This window comes from Papaver somniferum, chromosome 7 (genome assembly GCF_003573695.1).
Source record: "Papaver somniferum cultivar HN1 chromosome 7, ASM357369v1, whole genome shotgun sequence".
NCBI classification, from domain to species: Eukaryota; Viridiplantae; Streptophyta; class Magnoliopsida; order Ranunculales; family Papaveraceae; genus Papaver; species Papaver somniferum.
Window position 1 is genome coordinate 12,246,313 of NC_039364.1, and position 15,611 is coordinate 12,261,923.

Genomic DNA, 15,611 nt, shown 5'->3' on the forward strand with positions numbered 1-15,611 from the left:
GGGGATTCATCAAATGGACGTGAAAAACGCGTTTCTTCATGGTGAGTTACAAGAAGAGGTTTACATGCAACCTCCTCCTGGTTTGCCTCATGAACCTAATCAAGTATGTAAGCTTCGACGGGCATTATATGGACTCAAACAAGCACCTCGTGCTTGGTTTGAGAAGTTTAGCAATGCAATTCTCCAGTATGGCTTTACACAAAGCTTCTGTGATTCAGCTATGTTTGTCAGATCGTCAGAAAAATAAATTGTCATTCTTCTCTTGTATGTTGACGACATGGTTATTACTGGCAGTGATCTACAAGGTATTACTGAACTCAAATCATATCTCAGTGATTGTTTTAAGATGAAAGATCTTGGATCTTTAAGTTACTTTCTTGGCATTGAAGTTGGCATGTCACCCACTGGTTATTTCATATCACAAGTCAAATATGCATCTGAGATTCTACAGCGTGCAGGGCTATCTGACAATAAGGTAACTGACACACCTCTTGAATTGAATGTAAAATACAGTCCTATAGATGGGACTCTATTGTCTAATCCAACACTGTATCGTCAACTAGTAGGGAGTCTAAATTACTTGACCATTACGAGACCAGACATAAGTCATGCAGTTCACATAGTCAGTCAGTTTATGTCTGCTCCAAGATCTACTCATTATGCAGTTGTTCTCAGAATTCTAAGATATATCAAGGGGTCTCTTCATCAAGGTCTGTGTTTCTCATCCAAGTATGATCTCACTCTTCAAGCTTACTCAGATTCTGATTGGGCTGGGGATATTACAGATAGAAAATCTATTACAGGCTATTGTGTGTTCTTGGGAGACTCGTTGATTTCATGGAGAAGTAAGAAACAAAGTGTGGTTTCTCGTTCAAGTGCTGAAGCAGAGTATAGAGCACTTGCTCACACCACATCTGAACTCATTTGGTTACGGTGGCTACTTCGTGATATGGGAGTTCTAGTTTCTGCTCCTACACCACTGTATTATGATAACAAGGATGCTATTCAAATTACACACAATGATGTCTTTCATGAGCGTACAAAACATATAGAGATAGATTGTCATTTTACTCGTCATCATTTCAAGAAAGGTACAATCACTCTTCCACATGTTAAATAAAAATTTCAAGTGGCTGATCTTTTCACCAAGACTCACTCTGCAGCTCGTCTTCGATTATTAATTTCCAGACTCAAGATGTGTACTCCACCACCTTGAGTCTGAGGGGGGGTGTTAAGATATGTTCAAGATATGATATATCTTGACATTATTGTATTTGTTATTTAGTTGTAACTGCATATATATTCTTTCTGTATATATCCTAGATATTGTTAGGTGTATCTTTTATTTGCCTTATCTAGTTGTGTAAACATGTATAAATCAGGCTTTTGACTATCAATGAAGATACAAAGAATTATTCTCACAACGCATTAGAATCTCTATGCTCATGTTCATCAGAAATTTCCTCATAGCCTGCTGGACTAAGTTTCAAATATCATATAAACAATTTTCTAAGCAATGTAAATAGTGCTGGACAAAATTTCAAATATGATATATACAATTGAACATATTCTGCCTCACTTCACAGAGAAATGCATGACTGTAGAGCCAGATTCATGAGAATTGAGAACCCAAAGAATGATATCTGAATAAAATTAAGATAATGAACTCGCATTGTTGCAGGAAAAACAAAAACTGATTTACTAGCAGAATGTTGAAGAAAATACAAGAACTTGGGATTGAGTTCCCTGCAGTAAGTATCAAATGAGAAAAACCCAACTAAGATTTCGTGAAAAAAGAAAACCCAGAGATTAAGAATACAAAATAATGAAGTAGTACTACTGCTCATCTGGTTACAGGAGAAAGAACAACAGGTTTACTGGAACAGTGCAAGAATTTGAGGTTGAATTTCCTGAATGAAATGAACAAAACTAAGAACTCATAAAAAAAAAAATCCAGAGATTAATAATACAAGATAATGAAGTGGTAGTACTACTTACTCGTGCAATTTGATATCCTAGGTCACAGGAATCAGGGAATAGCCCTGAAAATCCGCCCCTATTACTATTGGCCTTTCCCCTGCACAACACAAAGACTAGCTTGAGCCACAATCTCTTAAGTACATGAAACTAAAGAGAATGTAAACAACAAGAATGATATGTTTACCTGGTAATGTGAGCCATTTTTGTGCAGAAATGGTAGGTTTCGGGCAAGTATAACAGGCAAGATTCCGCTCAGGCACTCTGTCAACAGGCAAGATTCCCGATCTCGGCGACAACTCCATAAGCATTCCTCTCTATATGCAGAAAGCATTTACACGAGATAAATATGAACCACAAGCCCTACTTGAGAGTGAAAAAGAATATACGATTTTAAAAAAGACTTAGCTTGACAGCTGTTGTCCTTGCCGGTACCTTCAGGTGAGGAGCTTTGTTAAAAGAAAGATACCGAACTCTGCTTGAGAATGGCTTCTACATATAGCAATTTAGAGGAAACCAAATAAAATGAGCATCAAAAGATCCTATATGCAGAACTAGCATCTGAAAAAAATAGAAAAAGTGATGCTAATTGCATACCAAAGCTCCTCAACCACTACTCCAGAATCTGCGAGATTTCGCCGAGTCTGGTAACTCTCAAATGACAGGTTTTGGAGGAAAAAATATTGTCGGCTCTACAGTGGGAGTTATGTGCTTTCCTTCTAACGCAGTAAGCGAGTTTCCCTTGGGTCTTCGAAGCAGACGAATTTTATAAATTTGCACTATCAAGAACCAGGATTCCATATTAAACTCTTCAGTGATCCTTCAAAAGAGTTGATGAATATTTTACTTTTTTGAAACTTTTTTTTGCAGAGTTTGATAAAGATGGAAAAGGAATTCAACTCGGTGATCTTTACTGGGAGAGCAAAATACCTTGAGCTATTGCAAATACTAAACCTCATCGACTACTGTAATAAAGCAAGGTGCTACAAATGCTGCAACCTTTTCATAAAACATTCTTAGTATCAATGTCAGGGGTTAGTATAGTTCTTAGCAGATTATAAATAGAGCTAGATAAACAAAATACAATCTGTGTTGTTTAATTTGTGGAAGAAGAAATTTACTGAAAGTTGTTAGTTTTCACCAAAAATTGAGAAAATTGTTTCCACATTGACCCAAAATAAAATCAAGCTAGCAGTATGCTAGGTATCTTGCTAATTGATCCTTCCTACGGATACAGAAACGTAGAATCAGTTGATGACAAACCAATTAGGTTGGTGTGGTCAACGGCAGAATTGAAACATAACTGAGAACTTGGCTTTCAACTGTTGTTGTGAAATTTATTGATGAACGAAGACCAACTGACAGTGCAGTTTCCTACTCAAACTAGCACGTTTTATAACTAATACTAATAACCGTAACACTAACATAATCAGTATGATAAGTTGATAGCACTAAAAGAAAACATGGAAAACTATAAATATGGATCCTTAAGATAATGTATTAGATAATGTACGAAGTATTCCCAACAATTTCCTTGATTTTTCCTGCACATACTTATTTGAATCCCATCCCATACATGAATAAACAAAATAAATCACTAACGTATGCATCACATGTTTCTATTGAAATAAGGTTGAGTCACTAACGAAATGTACAAATCATAAACCAACACAGGTTAACTCAATAAAAGGCCGATGATATAAAGACAGAAGAAAAGAAACTTATAATAGTTATCCAAATTCAAAACGAAAAACTTATAAGTCTGTAGATTATATGAATATCACTTCAAAATATCAATGAAGATTAGCAGTTTATAAGAATGTTATCAGGGTTCGCAACTTCTATTTAGCTTCTGAAAAGATTATCACGGCATAGTGTCTCCTCAATTTCAACTGACTCCATTCTTTTTGTGTCTTCCTCCCCTAATTCTTTCAATGAAAGTAAAGTGTTCTTGTGAGGGAATACTATACTAAAGTTTTCCTTAAACTCCACAAGCTTTTTCGAAGTTGAATCTTTTGTGTCATGAAGGTAGAGATAGTTATGAACATAACTTAAAACACAGTCACTCTTCGTAATGGCCAACAATTCTCTATCGTCAGCCCTAAAATCTTTACTTCAACCCAATGACAGATGTTCGTCTCGTTCTTTCATCTCATGCTTATCATTCTTACCTTTTAGAAACCATGTGTCAACACCTTCAATTCCTTGGGCAACTATAGAATAAAACAAAAACCCATCCAAAACCCCTATTCTGCTATGGAAAAATTGGAAAAATGCCCCAATATGAGATGCAATGTTGGAAATCTGCCCCAACGTTAAAAATAGTTGGAAAAATATCCCATTTCGTTAATTTTGACATCCAACCCAGTTAAGTCACATGCGTAAAACCACCATCACCACCAGAACTACCATTAATACCGCCGCTTCCACCACCAGAACCTTAAACATGAACCCTAAACCCTCAATCCTGGATTTTGAACCCTTAACCGTGAATTTTGAAGGACGTATTTGTCTTTTTATTCGCGTGTGTGGGCTCACACATGTGACTTAACTGAGTTTTTGACGGAATGGGGCATTTTTCCGAACTTTTAAATGTTGGGGCAGATTTCCAACATTGCACCCCATATTGGGGCATTTTCCCAATTTTCCCTTCTGCTATACCACCATTCACTCTCTGGTGGCAAAGGAGGTGGTGAAAGATGCTCACAGAACTTCTCCTCATCCAAATCAAAGGTGACGATCATTTTTAATTCATAATCCAGCCAATAAAGTGCTCCATTAGCAAAGGCACCAGGTGCATCCCCTACATGGAAATTGAATTGAAAATCGAACTTTCCAAGGTTTCTCCACCCAGTGCCACTCCCTAGAGTGTATATGTGGACTTCGACGTTGGTCTCTGACATATATATTCCTACAACTTTGTACTCATCGGTTGAAGAAACATAACCACATCCGGTCATCAAAAAGGCATCCTCACAATCTCTTTGAAGTTCTGGAAGCATGACATATTCCTTGGTAAAAGGGTTGCAAATGCAAACAGATAAGCCTTGGGCAAGAAAGATCAACCCATTAAATGAACCAAGATAGCTAAAACTCTCAAACGATGGATGAGAAAAAACACTTCTCCAATTTGTGCAGACTAGTTTAGAATCGAGCACCAATTCAGTCGGTAGTCTGCTTAAACATTTCTACGGTAATCTCTGTAGGTAGAATCTGGAAGTAATCCATGAAACCCTTGTATAGAGAAACAGAAATTCTTCTTGGGGATTGAGAATTTGGAAAATAGGGTTTTAGGGCTGTGGAAAAGATATAAAAAACATAGCTTTGTCGAATATAAGAAGGGATTCGGTTATCTTCACACCCACATTTTATACTGTGACAGCCACACGTGGGATGTGCCTTATTAGTTGTTACGGCAATATTTTACAGCAAATCCGCTTTACAACCCAGAAAAAATATGAATCCAAGGTAGACAAATTTTATTCAACATTTCATCACAAGGCCAAAAATTCGCATTAGCTTACATGTGGAAACTCTGGGACTACGGAGTCGCATGTATACAAGTTTAGGACTAGGCACAGGACCGTATCTTTCCGGAGGCTCACAGAGCTTGGAATTGAAGCTCCCTGGGGAATTTATGACAGCCAATATGAGGTCCAATTCCTGAATTCCATAATGCACATTAATCATTTTCCAAAACTGTATGCGGGTACTTCCACATGTAAGCTTCGACGACAATAGAACAGTGTTATCAAAGGGATAATTGTTCAGAACTGTATCTTTGTATTCTGGTAATGCACTTGCTGCAGGAGCTGCTGTTGCCTCTTGGTTGGTGTCGGCATCCTTACTTTTATAAGGATACTTGCAACTGATAGAACACCTCTGGAGAAAAATAACGAAACATCAGTAATCTGTTTGTTGAAGTTTGTTGCTATCCTCTCTCTGTTTTATTGTGTTGAATAGATGTATAAATTGCTTTATTTGATCAGGTTGATCGATCTTGTAAAGAAATTGAGAACTGAAGTTGTTTTGTATTTTGAATGGATATGATAGTGAAATTGATCGATTCTGATCGATTCAGTGGATTATATGATAAACTTTGAACTAGTAATCTGTTTGTTCGATTGCATGTAAATGAAATTGTTCATCAATTTGACTGATTCTGTCAAATCTCAGCTTAATCTGATGGAATTGTGAAATCGAGAAAGCTAATTTCTATTTCTTGGGACAAACTTTGTGACGGACAAATAACAGTTAAGTCATCTTAGTTAAGAGTTAGAAAGAAGGATTATCTGAATTATAAAGGGACTTACGGGTCCAAGACATTTGATGTAGTTGAGTTGCAAATCATTCCTGGAGCATCGTTCATGGTTTACTTCTTTATGAGCAGAAACATAAAAAGTAGATCTGTTATGGGACAGACATCTTCAAAGGAAGTATCTACCAGTGGTAGAATGGTTGACTGCTCTCTCCTTCGAACCACACATCATAGTAGAAATGTAGGTTGTGACCATACCAATGTCGTGGGTCAATCTGACAGTTCATATTGATCAAGGTCCCTGAACTTACAGCTTCAAGCCAACACTGCAAGGCTAGTTTTTGAGCCCCTTTCATCCTTGGATAAGCCCTTTCCAACCTGAATAATAAGTTCACGGTGAGTTTTCTAGCCAGAACAGAATTTTTAGGTAGAAATTTGCTGTATTTGTAGAGTTACCAAGCCTAATATCTAACAAGCAAAAAATAAATCCCATCTTTTGAGATTTGTACGTCACAAAATACAACTGTATCTGGTAAGCTTGAAAATCCACCCCTTCCTAGTAACATTGGTCTTTCCCCTGCATAACACAAACACTAGGTTGAGCCACAAACTCATAAGTATATGCAATTAAAGAGAATGTAAACAACAAGAATGATATGTTTACCTGATAATGTGAGCCATTTTTGTGCAGGAATAGCAGGTTTTTGGCAAGTATAACAACAACAAAAAGAAGATATTCTAGAAGCAGCCAGAAGATAAACATACCACTCTGTCAGCAGGCAACATTCCAGATCTAGATGACTACTCCATAAGGATTCCTCTCTATATGCAGGAAGCAATTACACGAGAAAAAAATGAACAACAAGCCTGCTTGAGAGTGAAAAAGAATATACGAATTTTCAAAAGACTAACCGGTCCAAGGTATTTGATGCATTTGTATGGTTAGCCAGGTGAGGAGTATCTTGACAGCAATTGTCCTTGCCCATACTGTCTGTTGAGGAGCTTAATTGAAGAAAGATACCACACTCCACTTGAGAGTGGCAAAGTCCAACTTTCCACCTACAACATTTGAGAGGAAACCAAATAAGAACAACATAAGAAATCCTAAAATACAGATCTAGCATCGGAAAAAAAATAGAAATAGTGATGCTAATTGTGTACCAGAGTCCTCTACCACCAGTCCAGAATCTGTGAGATTTCTCTGATCTGGTAGCCACGGCAATTTAAGACATGAAGCAAACTTCTGCAGTATTCTCAAAAGGTCATGAACTTTGTGGGGAAGACAAAGTTGGAACTAGGAGAATGAAGCATGCTGCATTGGATTTCCATAACTAGAATGGGCAAGTGCTTTGACTTGCACCAATTTGTTATAGTTTCTATCCCCCTTGACCCAAAACAAAATCTACCTTGCTAATATTTGATCCTTCCCAAGGATACAGAAAAGTAGAATCATTTGACGACAAACCAATTAGGTTGGTGAGGTCAAAACTGAAACATTAATCATATGATAATTCTTACAGAGAAGTCTGCCTACTTAACTCAACTGTTGTTGTGAAATTTATTGACGAACAAAGGCAAACTGACAGTGCAGTTTCCCAATCAATTAGTAACTGCGACGTTAACATATTTTCAGTACCAAAATGCAGGATGAAAATACGGAAAAGTAAAAATATGGATCCCTAAAATTATCTACCAGATAATGTAAGAAGTATTCCCTAGTACTGGAAAAGCTGCCATTTCCTTAATTTTGCCTGCAAATACTTATTTGACTCCCATCCCATGTATAAATAAACAAAATAAATCACTAACATATCCATCACATGTTTCCATTGAAATAAGGTTGAGTTATTAAACAAATGAACAATTCAGAAAGCAACACAGATTAACCCGATACAAAGAACACTACTATAAAGTTAAACCGATGATATAAAGGATAAAAAGTAACTTATAACACATAATTCAGTGAGACAATGCCAATAACTTAGAGCATCACCCTAGAATTATACAAACATCACTTTAAAAACTCAATGTAGAATACCAGTTTATGAGAATGTATTCAGGGTCCGCATCCTCTATAGCTGCTGGAATCACGGATTTCTGCCTCCTTCAACTGACTCCATTGAATGTGTATATTCTTCCCCTAATTCTTTCAGTGAAACTAAAGTGTTTCTGTGAGGAAATACTTTACAGAACATTTCATTGAACTCCACAAGCATTTTCGAATTTGAAGCTTTTGTGTCGTAAATGTGGACATGTCTATCAGCATAAGTTAAAACACGGCCGCTCTTCGTAACCGCTAATAGTTTGCAATCGCCAATCGTAAACTCTTTACTCCAACCCCATGACTGACGTTGGTCTCGCTCTTTCATGTGATGCTCATCATTGTTCCTTTTTAATAACCATGTCTCAAAACCTTGGACTCCTTGGACAACTAGCCTAATAGAATAAAACAAAAGCCCATCCAAAACCCCTATTCTGCTATACCACCAATTACTCTCTGGTGGCAAAGGAGGTCCTGAAAGAGGTTCACAAATATATCATCCAGCCCATGAAGTGCTCCATTAGCAAAGACACCAGCTACATCCCAAATATAGATACGGAATTGAAAATTAAACTTTCCAAGGTTTCTCCATCCATTACCAGATCCTAGAGTGTAGACAAATATATTACTACAACTTTGTACTCATTGGTTGAAGAAACATACCCGAAGCTGCTGCTGCTCGCGAAAGTAAACCGTTCAATATCACACCAATTTCTCTTAATTTCTGGAACCATCACCTATTCTTTTGTGATGGGGTTACAAATACACACTGATTGGCCTTCAGCAAGACAGATCAACCCATTAAATGAACCAAGAAAACTAAAATGCTTATTGGGGGGATTTGATTCATGATTTTCAACACACTCAATATAATGAATTTTTTTATTATGATAAATAAATATCATAAGTAGAAGCAAGAAAACCCAACTTACCAGATTCATCATCAGCAGAAGAATTATTGAGATGATCGAAGTGAATTTTGGAGAATGATGGATGAGAAATAACATTTCTCCGATTTGCATTCCAGAACAAATTCCTGCTTAAAATGTCAATTGTGATCTCTGTAGGTAGACAATTGAAGTAAACCATGAAACCCTTTTAATCTTTCTATAAAAAAAAAACAGAAATTCTTCTCAGATTTAAGAATTAGCGATTGAAACAGTGGAAGATTGGGTTTTAGGGCTCTAGAAGAATGAGTAATAAAGCCAATAAGAAAAAATGAAGGAGAGAGCGGATAAAACAAGAATGGATTTTATTTTCACACACACATTTTATATTTTGGCAGCCATGTGTCGTATGTGCCTATGATACAGCATAGCGCACCATCTTGAACCATCATGGTGCATGTCATTCATGGAATATTTGAGAGACAAGTAAATTCCATATCATGAGATCATTCTTACTAAGTAATTTCCATGTTAATATTGCAGCTATTACTTCTAAAAAGATGTAAATTTGGGCTAGTTAAATGTATTCGTCTCTCTGTAGCAAATTTGATTCGAAACGCGACATGTTAACATATTCTGCTTGGAGCAATTTCATTCAGACTCTCAGTTTTGATGCTGCATGAAGTTTTGGTGGTTTCCACGTGCACTATGATTACGGTATGTATCAGATAAATTGACGAGACACATCACTCTTGGACTTGAAGCAAATATCTGCAATCTTCTTGAGGGATAATGGACTAGGACAGAGAAGCGTGTGGCAATGAGATACTAGAACTAGATTATGGTCAACATTTCAGTGTGTTTGACCTGCACCAACCTATTCTAAGTCATCACTAGCCACATTGACTAAACAATGAAGAAGAAAGAAAGAGACATCTCAAAAGAATTTTTATTCAAAATTACATTACATTACACGTGGTTAATAATTGGTACCTGCTTTACAAGAAAAAATAGGTTAAAACCCAGAAAGATAAAAGAATCTAGGTAAAAAAAAATGAGCAAGGTCAAGTAAGACCTACAAAAAGGAATGTTGGGTTAGTCCCTTCATCACTTCCTTTATTATTTCGTTGAAACTGGGAAGGAAAAAGATTGTTCTCAGGATCTAACAATTTCTCTATGATATTCTGATATGAATTCTAGTTAGCTGGTGTAGGTGTAGAGACCCTCCTAGGGCTAGGGAGTCCCATATATGCAAGTCTTGGAGAAAGTCGGATTTTGGGACTCGGTCGGGGTGAAGGGATTGGACCGTTTTTCCGGATGGTCCCAGATGCGACTCTAGGAGATAGATTGACTTGCTCGAGTGCTTGGAATTGAAGCTCGCTCGGGTAGTCTCTGACACAACCAATACGAGGGCCAACTCCTGAACTCCATTTGCAGGATAAACGTTTTCCAAAACTGAATGCGGGTACTTCAACATTTGTTTCTTTGGTTTTCGTCTTGTCTTCTTGACACTCGGTGATAACAGGAGTAGTGTTGTGAAAGCGCTCATTGTCCGTAACTGCATCTTTTTCCACTGGCAGTGCAGTTTCTGCGGGAGCTTCCAGTACTGCCTCTTGTTTCGTCTCTGTATCCTTAGTTTTATAAGGATAGTCGTCATCGACAGCACACCTCTGCGAAAACGATGATGAAACATCAGTTATCTAGTCAATTTTTAGTCTTAAGTTCAGAGTGTTAACCTCTTTCATACAATGCACGAAATACCAGCTAATGAAACGCTTCAGAGCACTTACCTTCACATTTGTCAGGTCTACGAAGTGATCCTCGAGGAAGCTAATGAATTCCTTAAAATTCTCCTCGGTGGGAAGATAATGTCCACTGTAAGGCCATATTGCCTGCAAGGACAAGATACTATTTGTCAGAAAATGAAAGTCGCACTTTCAAATCGTACTATATGCACGAAGTTATATGTATATATACCTGGAGGACACCATTATGCGCAACCAATCTTCCAGCAGCTGTTGTAGCTCCACCAGCAAGAAAACTAGAGTGTTGAAAGGCACCTTTCTTCTTTTGGCCTATATACAATGATCTTGATGTGCTAAGAACAAATATCCATTTGGAACCCTCAACAGTATCCACAAACAACCGGCTCTGTCTATAAACAAGCTTCCCGCCTTGTACTACAACTTCATACGCTTCCCTCTCTATCTGCAGAAAGCGATACACGGTATATATGAATCACAAGGCTTCTATTAATTATTTTTTATTCCTGCTTGAAAGCTGTGAAGAAGAATATATGAATATTATAGAGACTTACGGGTCCAAGATATTTGATACAATTACGTTGCAGATCATTTCTTGAGCATCGTTCATGGTGCACTTCTTTGCCATCTCCAACATCCAACCTTCATGATCAATAAAGACCAAATTATGAAGAGAAAAAAAAGGCACGTGATGTTATTGTAACTTTGTAAGGAGATTAAATGAGATCTAAAAGAAGTATCTAGCTACCAGTAGAAGAATGGTTGACTGCTCTCGCTTTTGAACCACACATCATAGTAGAAATGTAAGTTGTGACCATACCGATGTCGTGGGTCAATCTAAAAATTTGAGCATGTAGAAATACGTTAATCTCATATCAAATGACTTGAAAAATCTTAGAGTTTTTCTCAGACAGCTCATATGGATAAAGATCCCTGAACTTACAGCTTCAAGCCAATGTTGCAAAGCCAGTTTTTGTGCCTTTTCGTCCTTGGATAAACCCTTTCCAACCTGTATAATAAGTTTGCAAGGATTCAACGATATTTTCTGACCAAACTAGATATTTTTTTGAAACTTTTGATATACCAACAAGAAAATGAAAGCAGGGATGACAAGAACGTAAGACGCAATAGTCAAAACCGAGCCCGCCACAGAAGAAAATGAGAATACACCCAAAAGAGTTCAATGGGGTATCTCTTTGACAAAAAATGGTCCCTTAATATCAGCAAGGAAAGAAATTCCAAATAGAACTCTTTATAAGTGTCAACTGCATGTGTATGGTTAGTCAAGTGAGGAGTACCTTGGCAGCTCTTGTCCTTGCACGTGCCCATCGTGAAACAGCGGTTTCTGGTCTTTCAATATTGAAGAAAGATACCGAACTTTGCTTGAGAGCAGCAAAGTCTAATGCTTTCCACCTATAACATTCAAAAGAGAAACAAAATTAGATTAAAAAACTATGAAAATAAACTAGCATTTGAAAGAAAAAAATAGATTAGGAAATAGTGATGTTAATTGCTTACCAAAGCTCCTCCACCACGACTGCACAATCTGCAAGATTTCTTCTAGTCCGGTAACTCTTATAGACTTTCTGAAGCTTAACCGCAGCAGCATCAAGTTCGCTGACAGGTCTTGGAGAAAAAAATATTGTTGGCTCTACAACCGGGATTATGAGCTTTGGACCTTTTGGTGCAATGAGTGAGTTCTGTTCCCTGGTCTTCAAAGCTGCCGGTTGTATGAAATTTGCACTATCAAGAACCAGATTTTCATACGAAAGTGTAGTCTTGAGCCTCAATGGTTGATTTTCCTCTTTCCTGAAGCTTATTGACTCTTCATTGATCACATTATGAGACTCACCGGACTCGCTGTTCTTTGAAGTCATCCCTGCATTGTTATTTTCAAGGACTAGATTCTTGAATGAAAAAGTTGTGTTCAGCTTGGACGCCTCATTACTCTTCGAGTGTTTAAAGCTTACTGATTCCTCAATAGCCATATTATTTTTATCAGACTCATCCATAACAACACTCTCAGAATCATTCATCTTAAAACTTAGTGTTCTGAGCATCATCTCAGATTCATTTCCATCTAAACTAAATGACCTTACATTAACTGTTTCGACATTATCCTCCAAAGATTGGGTTTTGATGATTTCTTTACAAGTTGATACCAACAAGGATAGTGACAAACCCATAGACACAAATCAACAAAAAACACTATATTTTCTTCAAGCAACCTTCAATCTGCATAGCAAACGCAATGAAAAATTCAATATCGAAGCAACAGATAATACAAAAAGAAAGAAAGATTCAAACAAAGGTTAGGGTTACCTACGAATATCCAAACTCCAAAGAGATAAGATTTCACAATCTCTCCTTTAAGATTAAACAAACTGAATTGAGATAAGAATAAATATTGTAACTCCAGTTGTTGGCCTTTTATATAAGAAGCCATGAACCAGAATTTAATGAAGTATCTATCCAGAAGACAGTTGAACCTTCAAGTACGTACGGACAAAAAAGTGTTGAAGTCTTATGTCACTTTCTCTAAAAACAGTGTTGAATGGTAAACAGAAGATGGATGCAAAAATGGGTTTCAACTTTTGAAAGAGTCAGAATCAAAGCTCGATGTTGTGGAAAAACAAAAAAACAAAAAGAAGAACGCGTGTTTTTTACATTTCTGTCAAAGACTCAACAGCAACAGCAACTACAGCGACAGAACATGAGCAGCAGCAACAACAACTAGTGGTACATGTCTATGTTAGACGTATGATGAAAATTTAAGAGCTTGAAAACAAAAATCTATCCATGGATGGATGGAGATGGTCAAGAATGAAGAATGGGGTGACTTTTGTTTGTTTTTTTGTGTCTGTGTTGAGTGTGTAAAGGGGCAGTCAAACTAAACCTATTTTTGGACAAAAGTCATAGAAGAAGAACACGAGTGTTGAGGACACGGCCTTTTACTAGGAATTCTTTTACTAAAATGGCCCCTTCTTTTAAGCTTTTGAATGTTTCAAAAAAGCTTTCGTTCTCTTTTACAATTTGTTTTCCATATCTTTGTGGAATTTTTTGTTACACTTTTGGCAGCCACCCCTTTGATTCGGTTTCATTCTTGTTTTTCTTTTTTTTGGGCATTATACAGTGATAATACTTGTTTGTAGGCGAATACATTTTATTTTTCCCCGGAAAAGATTGATTAAATAAGTAAAGGCTCTAAACAATTTATTTTTGTAAGGCTGACAATGTTGCATTCCCATTAAATAAGGTTTTACTTTATACATTTTTTTTTTGATCGGTAAAATTAATAATATTATAGAAAGGAAAAAATGTTCACGAAACATGAACGAAAAGTACAGACGATAATCAATCCAAACATCCCAAAGCAACGACCAGATGAGAAAGAAATGCAGACAAAAACAACACATAAGACTCATGGAGGTTCAAACACCACATCCTTCCATTTCAAAATAAAGTGTTGAACAGTAATGCCTATGAATTGAGGTTGCTGATACACCCAATACGCGATTGTAAACTTAATCTTCTGGATGACCTTCGTTGTAGGTAAAGACTTGTTTTCAAACGCGCGCCGGTTTCTTTCCTTCCATAAATTCCAAATGATTGCAGCAGGGATTGTGCTAATCACAACATCTTTTCTCGTTTTAGGTTTGTAATTAGGCCAAGAGTGAATAGCAATTTCAACAGATGGGGGAGTAATCCATACCAGGTTGAATAACTCAATGAAAGATCTCCATATGGTGTTCGCATACGAGCAGTGAAGAAGCATATGATGTGATGTTTCTCCGTCATCGATACATAAATAGCAGTGATTCACCCAATCTCTCCATTTTCTTTTACAAAGATTGTCTTGAGTTAAGACCTTTTGATTGACAGCAAGCCAAATGAGAAAACTCACCTTTGGAGGCCAATATTTGGACCAAATCTTCTTTGGAGGGACGTAAACCGCTCCTTGCTGAGAGTTTTTCCTAGAAACCAGCCACGTATAACATTTCTTAACCGAGAATTTACAAATTTCATTCTTATCCATCCAACCTCTTTCATCTTGATTGTTGTTAAGTGTAGTGTTGCTTTCATCCAGAGCATGCAGCAGCCTTGCAACACTTTCGATAACATGGTCTTGTATTCTTCTTGTAATTCCCAAGGACCAGCTCTTGTCGACATGATTGTACATTTGAGCTACTGTGAACTCTTTATGAGCGGAGGCTTCGAAGGCATAAGGAAATTGCTCGGCTAAAGGAGAGGTACCTAGCCAAATGTCCCACCATAATTTAGTTCTTTCACCATTCCCGACAATAAATTTGCAGTTGGACTTGAAGTCAGATAACTGGTTTTGAATTCCTCTCCAAACGCTGCAGCCATAAGCTTGTTTCGGATTCACCGCATTCCAGCCTAGCTTTTCAATGCCATACTTTTCGGAGATTAATCCCTTCCACAAGGGTGTGTTGGAAACAAAGCACTATAATCAAATTACACAAAGAAACCGCTGAGTCGCGTACTAGGTCGCTATCTTTAAGGTGTTTCGCGACTCTGCCTCTTGATTGTGCTAGCAGTCAGTTTTTTGTCGAAACCCTATGGGATAAAACAGCTTATCTCTTTCGATTTCTCTGCACTGAGAAATCGAATCAATAATAACTCTTTCAACAACACTTGCTCAGAAAAACTTGACGAAATACAAA

At 37.2% G+C, this 15,611-nt stretch overlaps 2 protein-coding genes and 1 long non-coding RNA gene across 6 annotated transcripts; 1 reads left to right on the forward strand and 2 right to left on the reverse strand.

Annotated features, from left to right (window-relative positions):
• Positions 1–394: 394 nt before the first annotated feature.
• Positions 395–2,912, forward strand: LOC113294125 (uncharacterized mitochondrial protein AtMg00810-like). Its single transcript, XM_026542544.1, has 2 exons — positions 395–845; positions 2,848–2,912. The coding sequence occupies exons 1-2, from the start codon at positions 395–397 to the stop codon at positions 2,910–2,912; spliced, it is 516 nt and encodes a 171-aa protein (XP_026398329.1).
• A 2,436-nt stretch (positions 2,913–5,348) lies between these two features.
• Positions 5,349–9,467, reverse strand: LOC113295631. Of its 4 annotated transcripts, none has more exons than XR_003332879.1 (6): positions 9,209–9,467; positions 7,397–9,054; positions 7,148–7,294; positions 7,001–7,057; positions 6,291–6,812; positions 5,349–5,859 (listed from the first exon to the last, which is right to left on the reverse strand). It is a non-coding gene; the product is annotated as an uncharacterized LOC113295631 (long non-coding RNA). The 4 variants fall into 4 exon arrangements; XR_003332877.1 differs by having other exon boundaries at positions 6,291–6,613; positions 6,692–6,812; positions 7,397–9,467; XR_003332878.1 differs by having other exon boundaries at positions 6,291–6,613; positions 7,397–9,467.
• A 742-nt stretch (positions 9,468–10,209) lies between these two features.
• Positions 10,210–13,355, reverse strand: LOC113295632 (IQ domain-containing protein IQM1-like). The gene is made up of 9 exons (XM_026543963.1): positions 13,249–13,355; positions 12,445–13,161; positions 12,225–12,339; positions 11,870–11,935; positions 11,675–11,763; positions 11,481–11,568; positions 11,141–11,371; positions 10,954–11,055; positions 10,210–10,833 (listed from the first exon to the last, which is right to left on the reverse strand). The coding sequence occupies exons 2-9, from the start codon at positions 13,110–13,112 to the stop codon at positions 10,360–10,362; spliced, it is 1,833 nt and encodes a 610-aa protein (XP_026399748.1). The 5' UTR covers positions 13,113–13,161; positions 13,249–13,355; the 3' UTR covers positions 10,210–10,359.
• Positions 13,356–15,611: the final 2,256 nt, after the last annotated feature.

Excerpts from the sequence above, each read along its gene's own strand:
- LOC113294125 (XM_026542544.1), top strand. The coding sequence starts at position 395 with ATGTCACCCACTGGTTATTTCATATCACAAGTCAAATATGCATCTGAG. Across the intron at positions 846-2,847 it reads CTCGTTGATTTCATGGAGAA|AGTTTGATAAAGATGGAAAA; the intron begins GTAAGAAACAAA and ends TTTTTTTTGCAG.
- LOC113295632 (XM_026543963.1), bottom strand. The coding sequence starts at position 13,112 with ATGGGTTTGTCACTATCCTTGTTGGTATCAACTTGTAAAGAAATCATC. Across the intron at positions 11,936-12,224 it reads CAAGGACAAGAGCTGCCAAG|GTTGGAAAGGGTTTATCCAA; the intron begins GTACTCCTCACT and ends CTTATTATACAG. Across the intron at positions 11,372-11,480 it reads GTATCAAATATCTTGGACCC|ATAGAGAGGGAAGCGTATGA; the intron begins GTAAGTCTCTAT and ends CGCTTTCTGCAG.